Source organism: Leptonychotes weddellii, chromosome 10 (genome assembly GCF_054177405.1).
Source record: "Leptonychotes weddellii isolate Sample4059 chromosome 10, ASM5417740v2, whole genome shotgun sequence".
In the NCBI taxonomy this organism is placed as follows: Eukaryota; Metazoa; Chordata; class Mammalia; order Carnivora; family Phocidae; genus Leptonychotes; species Leptonychotes weddellii.
Window position 1 is genome coordinate 117,291,005 of NC_138378.1, and position 25,671 is coordinate 117,316,675.

General features: G+C 50.5%; 1 protein-coding gene across 1 annotated transcript in view; it reads right to left on the bottom strand.

Annotated features, from left to right (window-relative positions):
• Nucleotides 1-25,671, bottom strand: part of ASAP2 (ArfGAP with SH3 domain, ankyrin repeat and PH domain 2) — a 155,871-nt gene that overhangs the window by 17,467 nt on the left and 112,733 nt on the right. The window contains exons 11-18 of the mRNA XM_081797312.1: nucleotides 24,680-24,767; nucleotides 19,583-19,631; nucleotides 19,334-19,500; nucleotides 17,028-17,161; nucleotides 9,673-9,767; nucleotides 4,068-4,257; nucleotides 2,642-2,727; nucleotides 805-920 (exon numbers count right to left, since the gene is read on the bottom strand). Of these exons, the coding sequence (XP_081653438.1) occupies nucleotides 805-920; nucleotides 2,642-2,727; nucleotides 4,068-4,257; nucleotides 9,673-9,767; nucleotides 17,028-17,161; nucleotides 19,334-19,500; nucleotides 19,583-19,631; nucleotides 24,680-24,767 (925 nt within the window). The remainder of the gene's footprint in view (nucleotides 1-804; nucleotides 921-2,641; nucleotides 2,728-4,067; nucleotides 4,258-9,672; nucleotides 9,768-17,027; nucleotides 17,162-19,333; nucleotides 19,501-19,582; nucleotides 19,632-24,679; nucleotides 24,768-25,671) is intronic.

A 25,671-nucleotide genomic window follows, 5' to 3' on the forward strand; every position in this document is an offset into this window, starting at 1 on the left:
TATCAAGAGGCAGTTAAAAGAAGATACAGGGAGGCAGCACCAAGTGACACTGAGCATGACTAATGAGATGCACAGCATGGAGCAGGGAGGCTGACTGGTCTTCCAGTCCTACAGAACTGCAGCAGCGTGTGGTCGGCGAGATTTTAAAGACTGCGCTAACCGACCTCCTTCTCAGCAGTCTGTAAATCTGAAATTCTGTATTTTCTTCCAAATAAGCCTCCATCAACAAGGTTTGGTTATTAATTAAAAAGAAAGAAAGAAAAAAACTTGGCTCAAGCAGGTGTGTGCCTCCTTTCTGTTCTCTTTGCTCTCTGTTCAATGGCTCTTCAAAAACACTTCCTCACAACGCCATCACGGCTGCCTGCCCTCAGGCAGCTGCCAGTGCATCAGGGTCCCCTGGTAGAGGGAGGGATGAAGGTCCAGGAGCTCAGGGTCCCCCGAGGAGGAGACTCGTTGACTCCCCACCGCCCCGTAAACCTTCCACCCAGAGCCGGGAAGGGGTTAAGCCTGATCCTGGCTGGGGGTTCTGAGGAGGGGGGCAAGATGCCCCAAGCCTTGTTCAAGTTCACCTCAGCACGAGCGGCATCTGCAGGGCCTGCGCTCTGCCTCTCACAACCATACGGTGCCTGCCCGTGACTCAAGGCCTACGTCCCGGATGGCGGGAAACCGCTGACAGACACGGGAGGAGAGGCCCCCCGCCTCCCGAGGGCAGGACTTGGGTCCCCTTGGCCGACAGGAGCCCAGCACCTGGACCCTTCCCCGCAGCAGCGCGGGGCCTGCGCACAGCCGGGCCCGGGGCCTCACCGGTCTCGATGGAGGCCTTCCCGCGCAGGAGGAGCTTGAGGCACTCGGCGTTGTCCGTCAGGCAGCAGTAGTGCAAGGCGGTGCTGCCTTTCCCCGTCTGTTTGTCCAGGTTCCCGCTGACCAAAAACAGGGGCAGAGGGAGGGAGAGACAGGTGAGTCACAGGCCGGGGCCTGGGCCCGTGAGCAGGGCAGGCCACGGAATCAGCGCGCGGGGCATTCGGTGCTGCCGGGACGGGGCGGGTGAGGCGCTCGGGCTGAGGCTGGCAGGACCCGGCGACAGCAGCAGGGAAGGCCAGAGCGAGGTGCCTGTGCGGCTGCTGTGGGTGTGGGGGGTGCTGGCTGCCTCCTCCAGGGCCGCCCTGAACCACGAACCACGGCATCCCTCCCGCTTCTCCATCAGCGCCCGGAGGCTGAAGGGTGTGGGCCTCAGGAAGCCGGTGTGACTTGCCATCCTGTCCCACAGAAGGACAGGGGAGCCTTTTCTCCTCATATTGTTGACACTGTTGACAGGAAGCGAAAGAGCCACCTTTCCAAAGCCCAGAATGTGCAAACGCCTCTGCGTCTGCGGGCCCCGGGCTGCCCCAAAAACAGCCAAAGCGGCGATCGTGAGATTTCGAAAGTCCTTCTAGCGCAAAACAAGACCGGACTGCTGCACTCCTCCGACAAAGCCACCCAGCCCACTGGCGGAGGCAGCCCTGAAACATGGCTGTCCTGAGCAGGAGGGACAGGGAGGGGGCTCTGTGGGCCCTGGAAGGACGGATGGGGGGCAGCTCTCATCGAGACAGAACCTGCTACACTTTCAGGGTGCAAATGAGCCTCATCTTCTGATCTCTCCCCTCTTCCTGCTGCCCTCCTTCCACGCTAGAAGAAATCAGGATTTCCCTTCTCACGCTCCAAGAGACTACGCTGAGGAGGACTGGCGTCCCCAAGCTGTCTCATCCACTGTCCACGGAGCCACCGTGACGCGTGAGGCGCTGGGTGGGCATTCCGGCTCCAACAGAGTGCGGCTTCCACTGAGTCCCGCAAACTGCTGACCTGCCCCCAGCTGCTCTACCTCTGGCCATTTCTTGCCCCCCAGGAACAGCAGGGAAAGGCCGAAAGGCAAAATATGACCTTGCTTTTGCACGGTGGAATTTTCCACTCCGTTTGGGGCAATTTCAGGGGCTTTTGACCAGCACCTCCCCCTCCACACACATGATCAGGGAGTCAAGGTACACTGTGACGGGTCTTCATGGTTGGCCTGCTGCCCCAGGCGGGCGATGCACCAAACAACAGGACCGTGGAGCCCGGGTAAGCGGCACACACATTCTTTAAAGGAAACTTCTAATTAAAAAACAGAAACAACTTTTCAAACCAAACAAAATGCCCACAACCCAGTGATGCGGTTTACAATCTCAGCTTAGGCGGGTGGCCCAAGTATGGATCTTTTATGTGTCCCTTTTACTCTCCCCACTGCTCAGGGCACCTGCCTGGGTCTAGTGAGACACTTGAGGGACAAGCGTGGGGACGGGTCTGTGCACACAGGGTGGTGGGATTCACAGACAGTCTGCCCTCCAGGGCCCAGAATTCAGATGTATTGACCTGGTATCTCCTGAGTCCCAGACGCTAGAAGATGGGTCTTGCAGATACCAAGAAGGGTCTCTGTCCTCACACTCTAGGGCTTTTTTGGGACTATGCTGGAATACCCCACTCCTGGCGGTTTTTTCCGGTCCCACGGTTCGTGTTCAGGCCTGGGAAAATCCCAGCACCTTGGCCACATAATGAGGCAGGAACCTGATCCTTCCTTGGAAACACCAAGGAACAAAACAAAACGCTCCCCTAATTTTAGAACACCTACCTGTTCTGAACTAAAAAGTCTACAATGTGGAGAGAAGTCCGGTCCACCGATCTGACTGCAAGATGGAGGGCGGTTTCATCTGGCTCCTGAAGACCAAACAGAAACATTGCAGAATTCCAAGAGGAGCATTCAGTTTTGTGTCCAATGTGAGTGAAATCGTGTCTCTCTCTTCTGAAAGCCTTTTATTCTTTCTTTCAAAACATTAATCTCTAAGATATATGGCCCCTTCAGTCTCCTGGGGAAACTCTGCCCTTGGCAACCTGCAATTTGGAGACTGGTCTTCCTTCCTCCACAGGAAGTAATAAGAAATTCAGGGGTTTCATCTCAGAGTCCCCCAATCTCTAGGTCCCTATCCCTGCACCAACAACATGTAAGGGGGGGCCCTTTTGTTCAAAGACACCAGGAAGGTTCCCCAGGCCTCTTGTATGCAGTCTCTGATACCGGTGTTCACAGTTTTCATTCTATACTTACGGATAGGGCCATCAGTGCTAATGCCCAGACTGCCTTCAGTTTATACTAGGGGACACCTGACACCATTGCCTTTTCTGAACGTGAGTTCTGGCAGGTGGGGGAGGACAGACCAGATGGTGGTTGTCTCAGGCAGGTGGGTGGGCAAGAGAGCCGGAGGCAAAGGAAATATCCATGCAACAGGGAACATGAGGCGAAGAGGGAGGTGCCCCACTCCACCTGTCCAGCCAGCCAGGGCCACCCCCCTGTCCTCTGGCCGCGGCACAGCTCTGAGCTGAGCATGCTCTGCCCTGGGCCACCTGGGCTTGACCTTTCTCTCTCTTAAACACGGAATATCAGGCTCCATATAATGTGTGCTCGGGCTGCTAAGGGTTAACAGCCAGCACCCTGCGCCTTCATCATGACAGTAAGGTTTCAAGGGAATGTGTTGTGTGTGTCACGAGGTCACCCATGGAAGAGTATTAGGATATATGCCAACCCTTGACACTGGTAACCGGTTTCCTGTGGACTCGATCCTGACAGGAAGATCCCACCCCACCTTTAGACCTCACCCTCTCAACAAGGTTCTCCCAGAAAACTGGGGGATGTCTCTCTTCTCCCCTTTCCTCAGGGAGGAGGGCACAGGGGAGGGAGCAGGCTGAGGGGCTCTCCTTCCCAGGGCGGCCCCAGCAGCTGCTACTGAAAGTTTGGATCCCTGCTCACCAGAGACAGGACCTCTCTCGGGTTGCTCGGGTTCCTGAGAAGATGCTCCCTCCCCCCAGGGACTGGCCTTTCCTTCCAGGGCTGGCATTCTATTTTTGGCTTAAGAATAAAGCACCAATTTCTTCCCCAGAACTCAATGCTATCTTCTTTCAGAGAACTATACTACTTTTTCAGCATTTCTGATTATACTGCCTTGCCACTTCCCCACCCCCCCACTTTCTTTTCTTTCTTTAAAAGGAGCAGACCACACCCTTACATGTCCGTTGGCCAGTGGGATTTTTTCTGTAAGATCCACACCGTCAGCATACGCTTGGAGTAATCCAAAAATATCTCTTGTTTTGACAGCCTCACAAAGGCTGTGAAGTTTTGCTGCATTATCCGCATGCCTTTTCCTTGCATATTTCCTCTCGATGTACTTGGCAGTAATGTAGTCCTTTCTGGCATTCCTGAAATCAAGCATAATTGCCTTGTAAACGATTAAGGGCCTCTATTCAAACATATCTAACCTTCATTCTGGAACGATTTTTAAAAGTCCTGCCCACACCCTCCTTGTGGGAAGCGCTGGGGTGTAGGAAGGGGGCCGCTGTGTGACCATGCAGCGTCTACGTCCAGTGACACCTAGAGCCCTTTTAAGAAGCACTGACATCTTCCAGTTTCCAACCCGAGAGGCCTCAAGGCCCGGGGCAGGGTGCCTGGGCCTTACTCAGGGGCCAACGGTAGCTGGCCAGGTCAGGCAGACTGGGAGGCCCTCCGCAAAGGTGAAGATGCTATCTCCTCAGTCATGGGCACCGCGCCTGGCAGGAGAAGCATGCACCATATGTCTGATGAGCCAGAACAAACTGGCAGTCTCTGCGCTCCATTTTCTGGCCTTCCTGCGGCACAGTGTTCGCAGACTCTACCTCCCCACAGAGCACGGAGTGGCAGCGACTCTGAGAAGCCAGAGGCAGCATGGGTTCAAATCCCGCCCCCACCACACTGATGGTGTGTCTGGGACAAGCATCCTATCCCTGGAGGCCCCAAGTCTTATCTGTGCAAGTATGTACCCCACACCCTCGTGGAACTGCGACAAGTAGGTGAACTGACATCTGCAGGACACGCGGTAGGTCCTTTTAGGACCCTAGAACTTGCTGATGAACTTCAAAGATAGAGAGCAAGAAAAACAGTAGTTCCTGTGTCAGGAGGACTCTCCGTATTTTACTCCAATGGCCTTAACAAGTTACCGCGGGATAAAAGACGTGGACAGGATTTTTGAGAGGCACAGTGAATAATGCTAAGTTCCCTGTGGCCACCAGGTGAGAAGTGTCAGGAAGCAACCCAGAAACCCATCAGCTGATGAACGGACAAACAAAATGTGGTCTCTCCACACAGCCAAACAAGGGAACAAAGTACCGACACAGGCTGCAGCATGGATGAGCCCTGAAAACATTACTCGAAGTCAAAGAAGCCACACGAGGCCACACACTCTATGATCCTGCGTAAACAGGATGCCCAGAAGAGGCCAATCTGTGGAGACACAAGGTGGATTAGCAGGGCCTGGAGGGGGGGGGGCAGTGCCGGTTAACAGGTGCGGGGTTTTGTGGGGATGAAAATGTTCTAAAATTGTAGTGATGGGGCGCCTGGGTGGCTCAGTCGGTTAAGTGTCTGCCCTCAGCTAGGGTCATGATCTCGGGGTCCTGGGATGGAGTCCCGCATTGGGCTCCCTGCTCAGCGGGGAGTCTGCTTCTCCCTCTCCCTCTGCACCCCCCCCCCCGGCTTGTGCTCTCTCGCTCTCTCTCTCTCAAATAGACAAAATCTTTTTTTTTTTTTTAAAGATTTTATTTATTTATTTGACAGAGAGAGACACAGCGAGAGAGGGAACACAAGCAGGGGGAGTGGGAGAGGGAGAAGCAGGCTCCCCACAGAGCAGGGAGCCCGATGCGGGGCTCGATCCCAGGACCCTGGGATCATGACCTGAGCTGAAGGCAGTCGCTTAACCAACTGAGCCACCCAGGCGCCCAGACAAAATCTTTAAAGTAAAATAAAATTGTGGTGATGGATGCACACTCTGTGAACATGCTGAACAATACTGAATTTACATTTAAATGGGTGAACTGTATGGTATGTGAATTATATTTCAATAAAGCTGTGAAAAAAAAGCATGTCAGAGAAAACAAAATTCCACCGACAATACAAAAACTTAACTTTAGCCAACAGACGTACAGAGACACAGGGAGAACAGCACCACAGGATCAATGCCCTTGGCTCCCTTCTGGAAACTACTCTTTCTGGAAAGTGAAGTGCCCTGCAATTTCAAAAAGCTGGGCAGGGGAGGCTGAAGGAACAGCCAGGGCCTGGTGGTCGGCTCGGAGCGCCCGGGCTCAAGGTCAGATGGCTGCTCAGACCCGCTCTGCCTGTCGAGGGCACCGTGGGCAAGCCCTTCCGGCGACCCCACCTGCTCACAGGGCTGCTGCAGGTTACATGAGAGAGCACATTCAGGCGTTTGGCCCAGCGTTCTAGAAACACCAGCATGGAACCAAGGGGCTCGTAGTGCCAAGTGGAACCTGGTCAGCTCTTCGCAGCTCAGGCACTGCTCCCTCCCATCCTGCTGCCAGGGCTGTGCCAACCGCCTCTGCTGTCACCACCAGTCACCAAGCCCCTCCGGTCAGCACCCCAGGGCCCGGGCTGCAGTGCCCCAGGGCCGGGAGCGAGCAGGCCAACTCCAGGCTCTGTCCGAGAGGGTAGCAGGGGCTTCACTCCTCACTGCTGACGATCCGACCTAAGACATCCACGGCCTGGGTGTTTGTAAAATGCAGACTGCGTGAACTGTGCTAACCAATTTGTGTGTGTCGCCTCACAAACCCTTACAGAGAAGTAAACCGAAGTCTACGGAGGGACATAAGATTCTGTTTCCTCACGCAGCGGGCAAGTTCCCTGAGGGGGCCTCCTAGCACAGTGTGGCGCACAGAGAACTGCTCAGTGACCTTCTGGGCTTGACGGTGTGCTCTATCTGACAACGATTCAAATTCTATAGGTCTCCTATGATGGGTGGTTGGACTAGACGGCTTTCAAGTTTTAGGGAGTTTCAATAATCCTTGTGGGACAATCACCAAGGTGACTTCCCCTGCCTCCCTTGGAAGGAGCTAGAGAGATATTGGCCCCTTTACTTGTTTTTTAATGTATTATTCATCTGTCCAGGGCTCTGCGTCCCCTGAAGGTCATTCCTACACAAGCCCAAAAACAGACCTGCTTTAGGCACCACCACGCTCCATGGCTTTGTGGGGGAAGTTCACTCTGCTGGCGCCATCCCCTCCCCACCTCTTGCTTTTTAGAGAAAAGCAGTGAACTGACAACGCTTTTGGCACGTGTTTAGGACAGGTTTCTTGTACTTCTGAAGGATGGGCCTGTGTAAGGGTCCTGAATCACAGGAGGAGCAGTGGGCCTCCGTAAGCAGACATTAATCTGCCTGCTTCCCCCCTTCCACCTATTTCTCTCTCTGCATACCCCCCCAAATCCAAAATCTGGGATTCACAGGCCACTAGAGGGTCTTCAGCTTCCCTTTCAACAGATTTATCTGCAGATGGTGTGTTCTGCTGAGATAAAGCCAGCAACAGTACATTCCTTCTCATGTGCAAGTAAAGTATCAGCTTATTTAAGTAGCCACAGAGCTGGGACTTTATCTTTGACTCGTTGATTCATTAAATATGTACTAAACCACCACAAGCAACATGTTGTGGCAGAAAATACAAAAGTAAGGAAGATGCAATTTATTAGAGAAATGGGTATCGATACTCCGGTATGGTAGAAAGTGGGATGAAAGGTTTTAAAACCGAGCCAAGTGCTACAGGAGCAGAGAGCCCAGCAGTTAATTTCACCTGAGCAGGTATGAAAGCGGGCGGCATTTTGCCATCACACTGGCCATCCACCCTCATTTTGGGGGGGGGGAGGGGGAGGGCTAAACCTCCTTTTCATTTGTGCCAAGGTTGGGGGGGTGTCTAAACGCAGACAATATGTTTATATTGAAGGATTCGAAGCAGATAGTGCTCATTTTTTAGAATCATCTAACCCCAGAATAAACAAATTCTCTGCTTTTTATAAAGGACCCCTGGTACTTGGAAGAAATTATTTATCATATGCTTTGTTCAAAATTGATCAACGTTACAGCATTTCAGGAGACTGGTACCTTCTCTTTGAGTGCAGGTATTAATTAGACTAAATAAATGTGCCATACCGGACCACGGAGTTTCCTTTACTCAACAGGATCTTTTAGCTACCCTAGGAAAAGCTGGCTCACCTCTGGGTAACTCTCTAGTTGAAACCTAAATTGCAAGGACCCTAAGTTTCCGGGGTCTGTGGGGTCAGTGTGTAGCACTCACACTGCCTCTACCACCCACACCCATGGCGAGCAGAGTTGCCAACACCACCAAAGTGCATGCGTCACCTCACCATCCCACTGATGATCAGCCCGACGGCTCTGTGAGCAGTAGAGTGTGATCCCCTGCTTATGTTAGAGAAGAGGGCTCTGAGAAGCTAGCAAGCCTGCCCAGGTCCCACCATCAAGGAAGGGCTGGATTTCCAGGTCTGGGTAAGAATACAGATTTGGAACTCAGATCTTCATCCAGAGAGGACAACAGCCTCGTGCCTGGTGTCCAATCTCACAGAACTGCTACAGCACAAACATTTGCTACAGAACTCCAACATGAATCAACTCTAATCCAACACCAACCAAACGCTCATCTCAGATACCTGATACCTGATGGTCACGGGCTGGGTTCATGCCCTTAGATGTCTATGCTGTCTTACTACATGGAGTTACCTCACCTCAATGCAAAAGAACACAGATCCTACAATCTCAGCTTCCCAAAGACACATCCCAACAAACGGGCTACAAACACCGAAGCTCTCAGCTTCCGCTACAGGCCTGTACACGGCCTCCCATGTGTCAAAGCTCTCTTCAAGCACAGTTCACTGTCCTCACCCAATGTCCTTCGGGAGGACCTCTGCCATCAATTCCCTCCCAAGCTTCTTCCAAAGGCAGTGCTGTCTCTGTAAATGAATTTTCCTACTCTCTCTTATCACATTTTTCTCATTTCCTCCTCTCCTGCTGGAACACTTGGATCCAGACTCACCACTCGAATGCAGGTGCTGTGTCCTCACTGCCCTGCAGACACCTTCCTTCCTTCCATCTGCCCCACTCTGCATCGCAACAGAGCAGTGACCAGCCCCCAGCCGCCTGGAGCAGATGGGCCAGCCGCTGCCCTGACCTGCTGCCCTTCCATCCACCTCTCTCTCTCAACAACCAGTGTGATCTGGGTGATTTATGCTTTGTTTGATACGACTGGCAGGAAAATCTCCTATAAGCTCTGCTTCATCAGGCCAGCGGATGCACCATGAGGCACAAAAGCTTCTCGGTCAGGTTTTGTGTCAACAGTAAAACAAAACCAAAAAAACTCTTGTTGAAGGAAACACACTCCACATTTGCAAGGACCCTGGGAAAGAAAATGATACGTAGTCATGTATCTATGACAACTAACCCTCCCAGTGGCTGAGAATTTATGCGGAGAGAAGGGGAGAGAGAAGTCCCCTGAGGCAGAAGCGAGGGGGTACCCACACGCCACCAGCAAGGCGACACTCGCTGTCCTCCTTCCCAGACAGAGAGCATCGGCCAAAGCTGCCTTCCTGTGGTTTCTTCCTAAGAAAACCAGCCACACCAAATTTTTATTTGGATACCCAAAAAGGTGACTTACACAAAAACACCCAGGCTGATTTATTCCCTAAAGAAGCACCACTGAGATACCCCAAGCTTGTTATTCTCCTGTCTCTCGGGGCTCAGGTACAAGGCCAATCTTTGCTCAGAAAACGAGAACAGCCAGTTTCATACTTACATGTCACTGCCGGGGTTGGGTTTGACCGAGTCTTCAGCTGGAAGGCAACACTCCATAATCTCATTAAAGCCTGCATTCCCAATATTCTTGGCAAGCTGCAAAAACAGAAGTCTATTTCAGGGTACTCAATTATTAATCCATTCCACTGCTACACACTACTCATGCATCTGATGATTTATTTAATGGCCACTAAGAAATAGAGCAATAAAGTGGCTTGCCGTTAATAAAGATGGACAAAACTCAAACCTCAAAGGTACCCATAAAACCAGAGATAAGAAGCAGCACGTCTATTACAGAGAAATGTTCTCATAAAATGTCCCCTGGATAGAGTACCTAGACGGACAGGAAGCAGCAGTAACCTGGTCCAACGTCAGTTTTCCTCCTTACCCACGCCCCCAAAAGCTCAGGCTCCAAGTGAAATGGATCTAATAAGATCTATTTACGCCAGCAAGGAGGTGTCTCTGATACAGTGGAGTGGGTGCTGGGCCAGGAAGCCAAGACTTGGGATTAAATCACGGTTCAATTTTCTGGTTTTGTGACCACACCCAAGTCAGTTTCCCTGAGTTTCGATTTTTCGTCAGTAAAATGGGGATGACACCTGCCTTGCTGGGTTGTAATAATAATAAATTGGGACAATTTAGGTGAAAGCATTCTATCAACTGAAGCACTAAAAATGTATTTGTTCCAAATGTAAGGTTCCCACTCAACAATCAACCTTTTTATTTGTCAAAAATTAAATGAACACATTTTAGTTAACGCTTATTGAATCCTTGGCACTATGCTCGATGCAGCAGATAGGAAGATAAAGGTCACGGCTTGTCTTAGACCAGCTACCCTGACGGTATGGTGACTGGCATCTCCTGAATGGATGCACAAACTCTGAGTGATCAGGAGCTACTTAAAAGCAGGGGTTTAATCATCATGTCCCAGCATCCAGCCCAGCACCTGACCGAGATTAGCTTCTTCCATGTTTAATGAAACAAAACCGAGTGGGAGCACCTAGCACAGGGCTTTGGAGAGAGGAGGTATTTTAACTTCCGTGTTGAAAATGGCACAATGGGGAGCGGGGGGGGGGGGGAGGCTCTGCTACTTCTACTCTCGAGGAGTGACGTGACACAGGGTAACCACAGAGGTTCTGGGAGGTAAGGCTGCTGCTTGAGCAGCCTCTTCTCTTTCCGAGGCAGCAGACTGGAAGGAGCGGCCAAAGGGATCTGAGTTAGATGAGGTTGAACCTTCTGGTGGCAAGTAACATGACACAGTGAAATGGGATTGTGAGGGAGGCCGAAGGACAGGGGACATGCGTCAGCTTATAACTTCGTGATGAGCCTTCCTAATTTTACCGTCCTTGGTAAGTGAACAAGGCATCCTAGATGGCCTGAAGCACCAAGCACTAACCGACCCCACCTGGGTCCCTAGTCCTGGAATGGTGGCCTCAAGCCATCGTCAAGTGACAAAACCCCAGGGCCTCACCGCCGTTTCCCCAAGAATGAGGCTGATGGTCAACCATGTCAGCTGACAGCACCGACGTACCAAGGAGTCAACGCCTACAATGGATTTCTCGGATCATCAGTGACAGATCCAGGACTGAACCTTGGGATCAGACCCCTGTTTAGAGCCAGCCATGCTCTCACAACCCATCTTTCACTATAATGTGGATACCGTCCCCTTGCCAAGCACCATCGTTTTCAGAAGGTAAGTGACAGAAAAGCCACAGCACCCCTCTGTGTGCGAGGGGCCCACATGCCTCCGAGTCTGTGGTAGGCAGATGGGAGGGGGCGTGAGGAGGAGAATTCCCTGGGAATCAGAAAGCTGCCTCCCTTCTGCTTGGACTTGGCTGGTTTACCAGGGGACAGCTGGTCCAGGGAGCCACCGTATCCATGCGTCACACTCGTCCAATGCAGAGAAATGTGCCGCCTCACAGTTTTGCCAAGTTCCAGCGAATATTTCAGCCTGCAGAGAACTCCTTTAGAATCATCAACAAAAGCAAAGCATTTGCAGATGGAGGCTGCAGGGTCATGTCAAGAAAATGTGGGTCCCAGCAGGCCTCGTGGGCAGGAGCCAAGGAAGCAGGAAGCCTGGTGGGAAGCAGCCCCCAACACTCCCAGAGGACTCTGAGGGCGACACCGAGCAGACACAGGGTCAGATCAGATCTAGGAGGGTCTGAAGTGCCACATCACTCAGCAAAGCAAATGCTAGCCCCTACTCAGTCCGCAAACGCACACTGAGTCCTTGGGCATGCTGGGCGCTGAGCATGAGACCCAACCCTGCTTGGAGAGAGCTCAGTCTAACGAGAGGGATGTTGACAGAAAGAGATGCCCCGGTGCTGAGGGCTGGGAAAGAAGTCTGTGCTGAGCACAATGAGTGAGGAGACAGCAGGTGTACATCAGCAGGGCAGTTGCCTGGTCAAGACGCCCGCTTTACCCCACTTGCCTTGCGGGGAACCCTGCATGCCTCCCCCTCACTGCATGGAAGCACCTGAGCACGGGGACTTGGGAATCCCACATTCCTGCAGATCTGTAGCACCTACCCGTGCAGGGTCCACGGAGCCAGAGAGAGGCCTTAGATGTTATCTGGAAATTGTGTTTAGAGTTTGGGGTGAGGATGTGGAAAACCTCCTGCCCGTTTTCATGTTTCCAGGTGGAGGGAGATCTACTCTTCTGACATTTTTCCCTGTTTTTATGCCCCTCAACGGGAGGAATGGACAAATGAGAGAAAGAACTTCCCTGAGAGAGGGCCTTAGCCCAGCTGTACCCAGAGAACACCACACTGGGGGCGGTGGGCTCCTCCTGTCCGGAGCCTGGGGGCTGTTGTTACCTCACGTGTGAACCTGGTCAACCAAACTGGCTTCTCTCAGTAACAAAGCAGACTTTTGGGCCGCTCCCATCCCAGCAGTATGGAAGGCCAGAGGGCATGACACACCGTTAATGTTCAAATGGGCAAAGGCCCAGGGAAGTGAGGGCACTGGACCCCAGCAGGCAGAGCCAAGAAATGCTGTGAGCTCGCAATTCTGACCTCCAAAAAAGGAGTGGCTTTCATTCAGTGCCAGGTGAAACAGCGCTTGCAACTGTAAGGTAGCTGTCAGTCTCCACGGGCCTCCCTCTCCACGTGCTCTCCTTCAGACCGGGCGGTCAGCGGGCCGCCTCTCCACTGGACAGCTTGTTAACAACCGCTTGAGAAGGGAGGCAGGACAAAGTCAGGGAGCACAGGCCTGAGTCAGCAATATGTGCTCCTGAGCTTCCTGACCCTGCTCTTCAATTTGGTGGAAAAGATTTTAAAATTACTGACCCCATTTCAATTTCATAATATCAAATTTTCCTTTATTAATTTCAAAGGTCATATGATGTCAAATGGATCATATGATACAAGGACATTAGTACCAATGGTACTATTTTACATATGAAATGAAAATCAATGCTGAAATGATGACCTGTTAGGGAGAAAGTTTACCTTCCCCAAATCTATGTTTACCAGGAGATTTCTGAAAGCAGGTTTGCTTTAAAATCTAAGGATACCAAGCAGTGTGTGCTAGAGTATCAGTTCAAATGACATGACTTCCTAGAACTAATCAGTACCTTCACATACCCAGTTTCTCTCTGCTGAATAAGACATGATTCTAAAAGCAGGTGGAGGGAAGAAAAGATAACTGCTAACCAGCCACCTTCACGGATGCCGTTGAAATCCACTCAGTTAATATGGAAACCAAGCACGCTCTGAACCCAAAATATATAAAAAAAGGAAATGGTGACATTGCCACAGCACACCATCCAAGGGAACTGTGGGCAAACCTGAGACCAGAAAATAACTCACGGAATTAAGTAAAAAAATTTTTATCATGAAGAATATGGTGAGGCCATATGGGAGAACAGGAGCGACATTCTACGTGGCGAGCATCTGTTTAGGAGCACCATGCCAGCCAGAGAATGAAAATCCCCACTCATCACAGCACACCTCCCTGAGATATGAGCTCCAGGACTGATTCACCTCAAGGACAGAGAATCACTGAGCCTGTAAAGCAGTTTTGCCCAGGACATTCCCACGGAGACGCTGGGAAGTTAACTTTCCAGTTCACCCTCTTAATAGGGTGCAAAGAAGTTTAATCAACATTTGCTGCACAAGAACACATACCATGATGAACAACTCAACCAAACACCCTGAGGTCACCGCTCTGCGCATCCTAAAGGTTCATGCACGGAGCAGACAACCAGAGTGGAATCTCCCTGTGGATTCACACACAAGGACATGTGGATCATTCTTCCGAAAGGATTTAAAGTCATCTTGGAAAATAAGGAGAGCTAATCCTTCACAGTGCTTACGATGTGCCAGACATAATTCTAAACACACACACAGAGACATCTATGTGTCAAGCCTTCAGGAGATCCTCTGTGCAAGCATCCAACTGTCTACACAGAACAAAAGAACCTGGATACTTTAGAAAGGCTTGACTTCATAGGGGCACCTGGCTGGCTCCGTCGGTTAAGTGTCCAACTCTTGATTTCGGCTGAGGTTGTGATCTAAAGGTCCTGGGCTTCATGTTGGAAGCCTGCTTGAGATTCTCCCTCTCCCTCTGCCCCTCCCCACTGTTCAAGCTCTCTCTCTAAAATAAATCTTTAAAAAATACGTAAATAAAATCTTTCAAAAAAAGGGCTTGAACTCATGTTTTATAAATGAATCCTAACCCAACACACGCTATCCATGCAGCGCTTGACTTCTCAGCTGCGCAGTAAGGGTTCAGGACAGGATGTCGGGCCCACTGTCCTGGTACGCAGTGGGTGGAGTTGGGGAGATGCCCACCTCCAGTGAGCAACCACACAGGCAGAGTTGAGGGGCAAGCGGAGGGTGGGAGTGAACCTCACAAAATTCGGGGCCCTTTTCCCTCTGTTTTTCTTTTTTCTTTTTTTAAGGTTTTCTTTCTTTATTTGACAGAGAGAGACAGATTAAGCACAAGCAGGAGGAGTGGCAGAGGGAGAGGGAGAAGCAGACTCCCCGCTCAGCAGGAGCCCGATGTGGGGTTTGATCCCAGACCCTGGGATCATGACCTGAGCTGAGGGCAGATGCTTGACCGACTGAGCCACGCAGGTGCCCCATCCCTCTGTTTTTCTGTAACCATGAGGGAGAGTCTGGAACTACGGCAGAGGTCAGGGTCTAGAAATACCTGCAGATATTAAATAAGCAGGCCTGACGGCTCCATCAGGGCTAACAGCTGGCCAAACAAACTCCTGGGAACATTTGCTGACAGAGGCCCTGGGAGAGAGAGACCAAGATTCGAACCCAGTATCAGAAGCCACCTCATCATTTCACTGAGATGTAAACATCTTCCCTTCCACCTTCCTTGGCCTTTTCCTGTTTAGTGGGCAAGAGTCTCATGAAGACCATCGGTTGAGGTTTTGAGACACATTTAAGCAGGTGTAACAGATGTGCTGGGGTCAGGCTCCTACCAGCTCATGATTGCCATTAGTAAAACTACATTATATAAACTCACAGTTACATAAATTATATTAAAAACAAAGTAATAATCAAAACTCATCACTTCTGAATCATTTTACTACTCTGTTTCTGAAGTCACTGAGGACTGCTGTTTGTGAGGCAAATTCCCCATATGAGGGTGTGTTACCAAGCACCTCTTTCCCACCGCACAGTCGGTAACTCACACTGGTTACTCATGACGGCACAGATTTGACAAAAAGGTCATGGTGGGAGTACTGACATCACGTGGAGAGACTGTTCAACATTTGCTGGGGACGGGGATGGGGAGGGACGGCACCTGTGCTTACATGCTCAGCACACGGCAAGACTCGCCCCCACAAAGGCTGGTTTATGTCCCAGGCTCCTCAGAGGTTAAGTTCGAGCTCTGGGATCAGATGAAAGGGCCCCGCCCCCGATCTAGCACTTCAATAACTATATAACCTTGGGCACATTATAACATTCTAAGCCTCAGCTCCTCCTTTGTAAAGTGGGGACAAATACCAAGGTCATTGGTTGTCGTGAAGGGCAAATGAGCTAATATATATCAAGTGCTCTGTGAAGGGCCTCGTACAAAATAAGCAATTATTATTTCTCCAAAAATCACTGAACACTTCCCACTGTCTTGAGAAAACCAGCAACGGCAATACAGCAACTGCCAGAGTTTACCAGAGAATTCGTGCTTCTCTGAAAACAGACTGTGGGAAGCTCAAATCTACACCACCATCAGCTGCCCAGGATACCACCCCCTGGACACATGCAGCTCTAAGACGTGGGTGGAATGCACCATGACATCGACAATAACCACACTGTGGAACCAAGGATACACTGCTGGAGTCCTGCCGAGTCTAGCTTAGTTCTAAACTTGACGTCATCAGGGATGTGACTCACCAGGAGACCAGAATTCACTCTAGTTTCTCCCAACTTTGTGTTTCAAGACCATAAAGGAATCCTCTGGAAAGACTGGAAGGATTTGACAAGATAGTACAAAATGCATTCGAAGTTTAGACACACTGGTTCTACAGTAGTCATCAATAAAATGTACAGCCCCTTGAGAGGTATATTGACCACAATAATTGATTTTCCGTCAGGACTACTGCTCTTTTCATTACAATCAACGGCAATCTGTAACCACTTAATGTTCACTGTCCAATGCCCAGCTACGCCAAGTGTTTCTAACACTGCTTACCACCAGCAATTACAGACTCTGAAAACAGTTCACAAAAGCTCCATTTTAGGTGGCCTCAAAACACCTAGTGTGATGTGCCTTTTCCTCAGTGGGGCCAGTCTCAAAACTCTGGACGTTACATGACAGAAAGTGCTTCAGCCTCCCAGGATCAATGTACATCGCACTGCATGGCTTAATGTGTTATCACCGAACCAAGAATGAAAGCCTTCCTTAGAAACAAAGGCAGTAAAAGCAAAGACCAGTGTCTCCCCGAAAGGGCGACAGTAAGGGCCCGGGGAAAAGAGCACTGAAGGCTTGAGCCGAGTGGTGACCACAGACTTGGCAGGAATCTGCGGGGGACTCGGGGAACACGTCCTCGACTGTCTCTGGGCTCGGCGTTCCGCGTGTGGTTAAGGAATGGGGTGAGCTAAACTGCGCCACCATCCTAGTCCACGATCCTACAACAGTCGCAGCCCTCCTTTCTGTTTTACTTCACTTGATTTGTTTAAGAACCAAGTTTAATAACAAAAAGTGCCCTCAACTACCAATAGCCAAGAAGGAGGAATCATCACTGAGGTTCTAATTGCCCAAACCCATCTGGAAAAAATCAACAACCATCAGCCCAATGGAATTTCAAGAAACCAAAATGGATTTGAATGCCAACATGAAAACTCAGCTTTCAGCTCATTCATCATTTCCATTTCAAAATCAAGGATCTGAGAATTACCAGCAGCTCAGATGTTCCTAAGACATCTAACGTGAGGGACTGCATCCTCGAATAGTGAACCCCGAGCTCCCGGTGGATTCCAGAGCACTCAATGCAGGTCAGGATGCCCAGATTGGTGGAAAGCCATGTAGGATCTGCCAAAGAGAACAGGGAAAATTGGAGCTTGCAGTAAGTAGCGGGCCGGGGTCACAACATTTTTCCTGTAGGGCTACTGCACGGGGAGTTTTGAGCACGAGCGTTTTCTCAATCCTTGACACAAGCCAGAGCTCTCATTCACCATTCACTCTGCATTAGCACTGATTTACACACAACACACACACACATGCACGTGTCTGCTCTCCGTCCTCTTCCCATCCCTCCATTTCTTTACGCATTTGTCTCGACCACCCTTCCATTCATTAAGAACTCCCCAGTGACAGGCGTTGTGAACACGCGGGACGCAGTGCCCTCTAGTGGGCACAGGTCTCTGAGGGGTGTCCTGAGCATCGACCATGCCCATCGCCAACCTTGGTCAGAGCAGCAGAGAAAAACCGCCACAGTCTAGTGCCGGATGGGGAACAGACTTACAATGTGTCTCTATGTTCGCAAAACATTAACGGTACCACTAGAGAGCACCTACTACGTGCTGATGCCATACTGTGTGCTCAGCACTTCGGGGGCAGCAGGAAGAGTTCTGATCGTAAGAGCTTTGGAAATTGCGGAGACTGACACAGAATCCTTCATTCAGCACATACAAGAGCGCCAGCAGGCGAACAGGTCAGGTGTCTACACAGTGCTCAGCAAGGAGAAGGGCCTTACTGGGGGCGGGGGGGGGGGCTACACGGCCTCCCTGCCTGTGCCGAGGCCCAAGGCCATGCCAATGCCCCGTCAACATGCTGCTCAGAGCAGTTACTTACCCCCTGAGGCATCCTACTATGTGCTGGCCACACGGCAGACACTCAAGACCTGCCTGACAGATGAAAGCCAGCCTGAAAATGGGGCATTCAAAATAAAGCCTACTCGAGTACCTTATCACGGCCAGTAAGTACCATTCTCTTTCGAACCACCTGCTGCCCTTGGAAACTCACAGCAGGGAAACAGCATAACCTGGGTCACGAGATCACGGTCAAGTTCTTTTTTTAAATGTTTAATTATAAAAAATTTTAGCCGTTAGGAAATACTTCTGGGCATCTGTGTTTTCACTTCTACCCTATCGGCTGTATCACGCTCTCACACGCTCTCCGCAGGTAGGAGTGTGTTTCGACTACTTTGTACCAAGTTTCACGTCACCCACCCTGCAGCGTTTGCAAACAGAAATGTACAAAGCTTTGACTTCTTTACCGAAGCGTTTTAAAAGTCCAAGTGCTGCACTGTCCTCATCTTTTCTTAAGAAAAAGCACGATTCACTACTTACCACTCCCTACCTCGTCTCCTGCCAGAAGGTAATTTTTAATGGGTCTGAGACCCTGAGGGAGTTCCTCAAACTACCCCCAGATATACAGCCTTTGGGGCAATAGGAACCTCCCAGCAATTCTCAACTGCCCACTCTATTTTTGTTGTGTTGTTTTTTGTAAGAACTGTCATAGAATGAGAGGAAGGAAAACGGTAACTGACCATCCCATGATCTTTCTCATTTTGTAAATGTCCAGAAATAGCTATTCCAAAGCTCCCCGGACCTCACGGCACCATTCCATCTTAGTCAGAAGAAATCCACTCCTTAGGCTTTTAAAATACTAGCTATTAAAATCTACAATGATACTCTATGTCGATTAAAAAAAATGAAGCCCCTGAGAGGCTTCATCAAAATGAAGAATAAACATCTCATTTCACAGAACGTGCACCTGGGAGGGACCCGAAAACATTCTCGGCCAGTTCCTTCACCTTCCATACAGGAAAACTGATACCTAACAAAGAAAGTGGCTCTCCCAGCATCACAGACTAAACAGCGGCTAGAAGTTCTACAAAGCAGCACAAAGAGAGGATGGAGTAAATCCCGGGAAAAGCCGCCCCTACACGGCCACACAGCCAACATAATGAGCAGATGACCTTGGTTTCACCTGCCTTCTGTGCTTCCGTTTTCATTTCTTAAAAAGCTTCTAATCTTTTCAGCTCCATCGGGCCATCTTCGCGTTGCCCTGTGCGGGGCCCGGAGGTAGGCGTCTTCCCACCCTCCACCCCCAAAGGTCTGCACACAGCCCAGGACGCAGCTCTGTGCCGCCCGGGCACCGCCGGGTCTGCAGTGAAAGGGAAAATCGGTGACTGGTCTGTGAATCGGAATGAGATGTGACTGTCCCAAAGCTGGGGGGAGGGACGGGGGAGGGTGTCACCTGGTGCCCCACAGTCGCAACACACGTCATTGCCCGTCATCCTCTGCACTTCGGAGATGATCTCCTTTGTCAGCTCTTGGACTATGTTATTTTCCCCGGTATTGTCATCCCCCTTAAATGCATTGTTTAAAGCTTCTTCTTTGCTGTTCTGCAGCACAGACATCCATCTAGAAAAATAACAGAGATGCTGTGTTAAAGCCCCAAGGACTGCGAGGTCCTGGCCCCAAGGCCCACCTCCAAGGAACTTACATTTGACATTCCTGCTCGTCCTCCGCTTGGAAGTGGTACGTCCTGTCATCTGCACGGCAAGAGGAGTTTGTCAATTGTGAGCCTGCACGGTAATCCGCACAGGATTCCAGCAGAAAGTGGTTTATAACTAACCTCGGGAATAACCGCAACTCTCCGCTAGGAAATGAACCATCTCTAGAGAACTGAGCCCTCCCTCGTGTCATTCCATGCCTTGCTTGCCCTTGCTCTGGGGGACTGTGGCTTTATCATCCAAATTCACAAACCTGCCCTGCCCTCCATTCCAGTTCATAAAGAGATGAAACTTACCCAGGCCGAAGCTATTCAGGGCCGGAAACCATCAACATGTTTTCAAAAGCTTTGCTTTTTAACTTGCTACAAAGTTGGTCCCCCCAAAAGTAATTGTTACAGCCCTTTGAATAATAAAAGCCTGTCCTCATGAGTATCTGAGAAGTTTTCTGGCCTTCTTAGAAAGAGGAGGCGTTCTAGCAGGCCACGGGAGTGCTGTGTTGCAGGGTAAAGCAGGAGGGACAGCCAGGTGATGACGGGATGTGAGACCGTAGGCTCACACACAGCCATGTGCAAACACAGCAGCGTCTACAAGGCTTGTCCCAGACTGCTGACCCCTGTGCACGGAGCAGAGAAGAGGGGCACGGGATGTGCTATTCCTCCCAAAAGTGCAGAACCTCAGTCCAATTGTGGGAGAGCATCAGAGAAATCCAAGTTGAGGGGCAGGTGACCAAAAAACCGATCAATCTTCTTCAAAACAAGTATCAAGGTCATGGAAGACCAGGAAAGGCTCTGACGTTGCCACGGCCAGTAGCAGATGAAGATGAAGTAAAAACGAACCGCGGGATCCTGCAGGAAGTCCCGAGCACCGGCGGAAACGCCCGAACCATGTAAGACTCCTCGTGAACAGCATCACCAATGTTGATCTCCGGGGTTTTTGGGGTTTTTTTAAAAGATTTTATTTATTTGACAGAGACACAGCGAGAGAGGGAACACAAGCAGGGGGGGCGGGAGAGGGAGTAGCAGGCTTCCCACTGAGCAGGGAGCCCGACGCGGGGCTTGATCCCAGGACCCTGGGATCGTGACCTGAGCTGACGGCAGACGCTTAACGACTGAGCCACCCAGGCGCCCAGATTCCCAGGTTTTGACAGAGTACACATGGCCGGTAACACGTACCATATACTACCATACAAGCCATCAGGGGGCTGGTGAGGGATATACAGAGATTCTGTCTACAGTGAGTCCAAAACAAAGCCAAAAAGGAAAATTAAATTTAAAACCAAACAGAACGAAAAAAGGGAGGAGACCCAACTTCTGCAGAGAGCAGAGCAGTGACTGTCCTTGGGGACGCACAGAACCCTCGGGGCCCCTCTGAATGAGCTCACACGTCGTCTTCCAGCAGTGGTCTTCAGAGCCCTGGAAGCAGGCTGGTCCTGAGCGCAGCTCCTGGCGGGCTGGCTGGAGGGACACCGAGGCCCACGGAGGGCAAGTGGCAAAGACAAACACAGCCAGCGGCAGAGGAATCAGGTCTTCGACTCATGGTCCCATTCGCTTCTTCCCACCCTGTTCTACCGTTTTTCTCACACTAAGGGGGGACAGAACGACACCCCTGCTCTAACCCCACCCCGTCACCAAGGAGAGGAGCGGGACTTAAGAGAACAGTTTCAAGTTCAGAAATATGAACTGAATTTCGGGAGTCAGCGGTCAGAGGCTGAGCCATGTGGAGGTGCCAGTGCTGGAAAGAGGGAGCAATGCCCCTTCTGCGGCTCCCACCTCCGGCTCTGATGTGAATGGCCTCAGCCGGAGGCAGGGCCCGGAGGCGCAGAGCCACCCCCCACACGGAGGGCCTCTCAGAGCTCTCGGGAAGCTGTGCTGTGGTGGGTAGTGTTAGGGGCTCTGTCTCTCACTGAGCCGCCTCCCGGCCAGACCCGCACAGCTCCAGGAGGAGAATCGAGGCGGCCAGGGGAGCAGCCCATTTCCTTTGGCCAATTCTATATTCTGACGTGTGAGGAGCAGGCGAAATGCTCTGTGAAAACTTCCAAGTAAGAATTCCCTCCTACAGACACTTTCGAGATGCTTATATATAAACTCAAGAGCAGTTTCTAGCAGCTTCAACTCTAAGAGAAGAAAAAGCAAGAAAAGATGGTAGCTGGGGGCTGGGAAGGGCTGCCTCTCTGCGTGAGGCTCCGGCTCCAGCTGGCCACAGCCCCAGTGTGTGGACCTGGAAAGACCCTGGCTCCTGGTCCGTCTTATTCAGGCTGCCGCTGACCTAGGTCACCTGCAAATTCTCCTGCACCTTCCATCCTGCCAAGGGTGACGGTGTGATTGAGGACAGTGGCGCAGGACTTGAGTTTGCAAAGGGTGGGGGTCAATCTGAGGGCAACGGAGCTGGACGAGCTCCTGAAGGCCTGGCCTTGCCACAGAAACGCCCTCCTTGAGGAGCCCAGGCCCATTTACAGCTGGCTCCAAGTGGGGAATGCCTGCTGGGGGAAAGAATGGTAACGGAGGGCCCTGCAGGGAACCAACGGAAGCCAGCTGTCAGTCTCTTACTCTTCCGGGCTGCCTGAGCCATTTTGGGATGGCTTCCCAGGAGGAGGGTGACTCTGGGGGCCTGAGACACCCACAGCTGAAGTATCTTCCTCACTGCCCATGATCGTGCAGCTTGACTTTTATTTCTCCAACCACCCAAATGTTTGAAGAGCTCAAACGCATCTTCGAGTTATGTGTCCCAGTAGCCTGGCCAGCAGGTGGGGGAGGAACAGAGAGGGTGACAGCCTCGTGTCCCAACTCAGGCACGATCAGACATGACCCCGAGCCCCAACCTTCTCGGGATGCTCGACAAATCAAGGCTTCACCGCTTGGCAGCGTCTCCCTGGAGGACTCCTGGCCGGTTTTCAGGCTTCTCTGTGACAACTAAACCCACATACCGCTTCGACAAAGCATTTTCACCACAACTACTCCTAGGAGAGTAACACCTTTTGAAAACTAGGATGAAAAATTCGTAGGATTGGGATTCACTCGACCCACTAAAGGACAGTGGGAAGAAGAAGAAAGAAGTGTTTTTCAAAGAATGACAATGGACTCTGGCAAATTTACAAAAGTGCCTCAAACCGAATTCGGGAGCCCTTCTGGGTATCAGAGGCAGGAAGCCCTTGCCCGAAGATGTTTATTATGCATTAGACAGTAGAGCAAAGATACTGATGGAATCTTGGGAAATGCCGGCTTGCCAGAGCATTCACACGAAACCAGATTTACACAGGCCCGCCTTCCCACACGTCCAGGGAATGCAATAATTCACGCTTGGTAGGGAGCGGGGCACACTTACCATCTACTGACCCTCCTTGGTGCCTGACCAGTAGTTACAAACGTGTAGGTTGGGGAGTGCTTCGGGGTTGTTTACAAGTATGAAGTAAATGCCTCTGTGCATCTCACGGGGCCCCCGCAGGGGTGCTGGAGGGAACAGTGCAAGTAGAGGGATGTTCACCTCTGCCTCCCCGTGTGCGCGCAGCTCAGGCAAGCTCTGTTAACTACTAAGAGCCCATCAGGTCTTGAAGGGTGACACACTGCTTATCATGGGTTATTGCTTCAGAAAAAGGATGGCCTAAAGCCTCCGAGTTGTCCCCAGCCACTTGCTGACATCAGCTTATACCAACAAGGTCTCTCCCTTTACATAAAACTCTATTGCTCTCTGAAGGCAGGTAACCCCAGGAGCGATCCCATGTTATTATTTTTTTAAAAAGATTTATTTATTTATTTTAGAGGGAGAGCTTAGGGGGTACAGGGAGAGAGGGAGAGACAGAATCTCGAGCAGACTCCCCACTGAGTGTGGAGCCTGACACGAGGCTCGATCTCATGACCCTGGGATCAGGACCTGAGCCAAAATCAAGTCAGATGCTCAACCCTCTGAGCCACGCAGGCGCCCCTCGATCCCACTGTAAACTACGGTCAGTCCTGCACGTTTACACTGTCTCGTGTGAATGAAGGATCTGAGAGTACAGAGGGGTAAACACATTTGTGGCCCTCACGAGACTGAGGAAGGACATGGGGTTTGAAGCAGGATAAAGTCAATATTACAAATTAGTCTAGAATCTGAAGGACAGAACAATGCCCAAACCCTTCACACACATCACACTGCTCAAGGCTCTCCTCCAACTTAGTACAGTGCACATTACAACGGGGACAACAGGGTACAAGGATGAATGGCCATAGGCCTCCGTCTCATCATCCAGAGAAGTGGAGGTGGTAATAATTACCTCCTAAGCTTGCTATGAGCAATAAATCACATAAGAAATAACTTCCTAGCCCTCAGTAATATAATCCAACAGACATCTTAAAAACTAGCCACGTCATGCTCTGGATACTGAGGCAATTAAGACTGTGCTCACCTTCCTAAGATCACCTTCCTAAAATGCACGACGTTCTAGACTTTTCCTCTATAAACACAATTCTTGTGCCTAAACCCGTTGTGACCCCCTTTGAAAGGGGATCTGGCTCCTTCCTCCCTCCAAACTGTAACCCTGCCACCTAAAAGTGCCATGAACAAAGGCCAATCTTGTTTCAAGACACACTAGTCCTTTCCTTTCTTAGGGACGCTGAGTAGACACTCGTCACAACAGATGGTTCTGTGGTGATTCTTTTGTGTACACCACAAAAAAGAAAAGCATACAGAAGCAAAAAGACAAATTCTGTGGTGGGGAAGACAAAACAATTTCAAAAACGAACGTTTCCAGGGCTCTGAAGACCTTACCATGTTAGCTGTGCAGCATTTCTAACATCACCCAAACCATGGAAGCTTTGACAACACAGAATCGTCCTTTTTTATAGTTAAGTGAGGAGATTTTAGGCTCAAGGGGCTGATCTAGTATAATCTCCTTGTTTACGGGGGCCCATGAGGAGAGCAGGGCCGCCCTCAGCGTCAGTTCCTAAACTGGAGGGACTGGCAAACAAACAGTTATGAGTGGAAAGAGGAAGCATGTATGTCATGTGAAGGCCTTTCTCCTTGACAATCAATTTTTTGAAATGGGATTGACGCCCCAGCAGAGAGTTGAAAATCATTTCTCTAGTGGCCTAGCACCTGAGAAATAAACTTACGTGAAATAAGGTCAAAACACTTTTTCTCCTCGGGGTTGGTCTTCACTTGGCAGGTTAATAGGTTGAGCTTTGCCGGAGGCCGGTTTGCCTGTTTAAAAACAGAGAAATAGGGAGATGTGTGGGAAGGAGGAGAAAATCATATGGTATCATTTCTCATTAAAATACAGCAAGAACATGGGGCGCCTGGGGGGCTCAGTCTGTTAAGTGTCCACCTTCAGCTCAGGTCATGATCTCAGAGTCCTGGGATTGAGCCCCGTGTCCAGCTCTGCGCCCAGCCGGGAGTCTGCTTGTCCCTCTGCCCCTTCCCCTGCTCCCATTCTCTCTCTTTCTCTGAAATAAATAAAATCTTTTAAAAAAAATACAGCAAGAACAGGATTTCCACTAGTTTGCAAAGATGGCTTGCAGAAGGCAGATTTTATGTAGGCAGGCACAACACAGCATGTCCTTAAATCTCAGCTCCCTGGAAGGCAGTTGCCACTTCCTGTGAGGGACACTTGGTGGCCCCACACCTACCCAGCCAGGGCGCAAGTGATGCTTGCTGTGAGGCCGATGGGCGTGGGCTCCCTGAGATCAAAATGCTCCACAGCTAATGCTCTGAGACATCTGTCCCAATTCCTAGTGATGACACAGATGGTTGGCTAGGTGACTTAGGCACCAAGCTCAATTTCTGGTGATCTTAGAAGTGTTTTCCTGAGTGTAAACACTCACTTCCAAGGAAAGAAATCTCATAGCACAAAAATGACTGAGAAATTATTTTCCCTACTTTTTGAAGTCACAACAGGTAACAGATTGATAATCCTAAATGCTAACCATTTGTCACTTAAGTTTTAACAAAACCCATCTCATTCACATAAGTACCCCGAATCCCTCCCAACACAGTGGCAACAAAAGATCATAATACATTTTTGTCAGACAGATGTCAAAATGGGTATTTTATTACCATTTCAAAAACCACCATAATTAGTCCAAAAAAGGGCAAAGATCAAAGGATA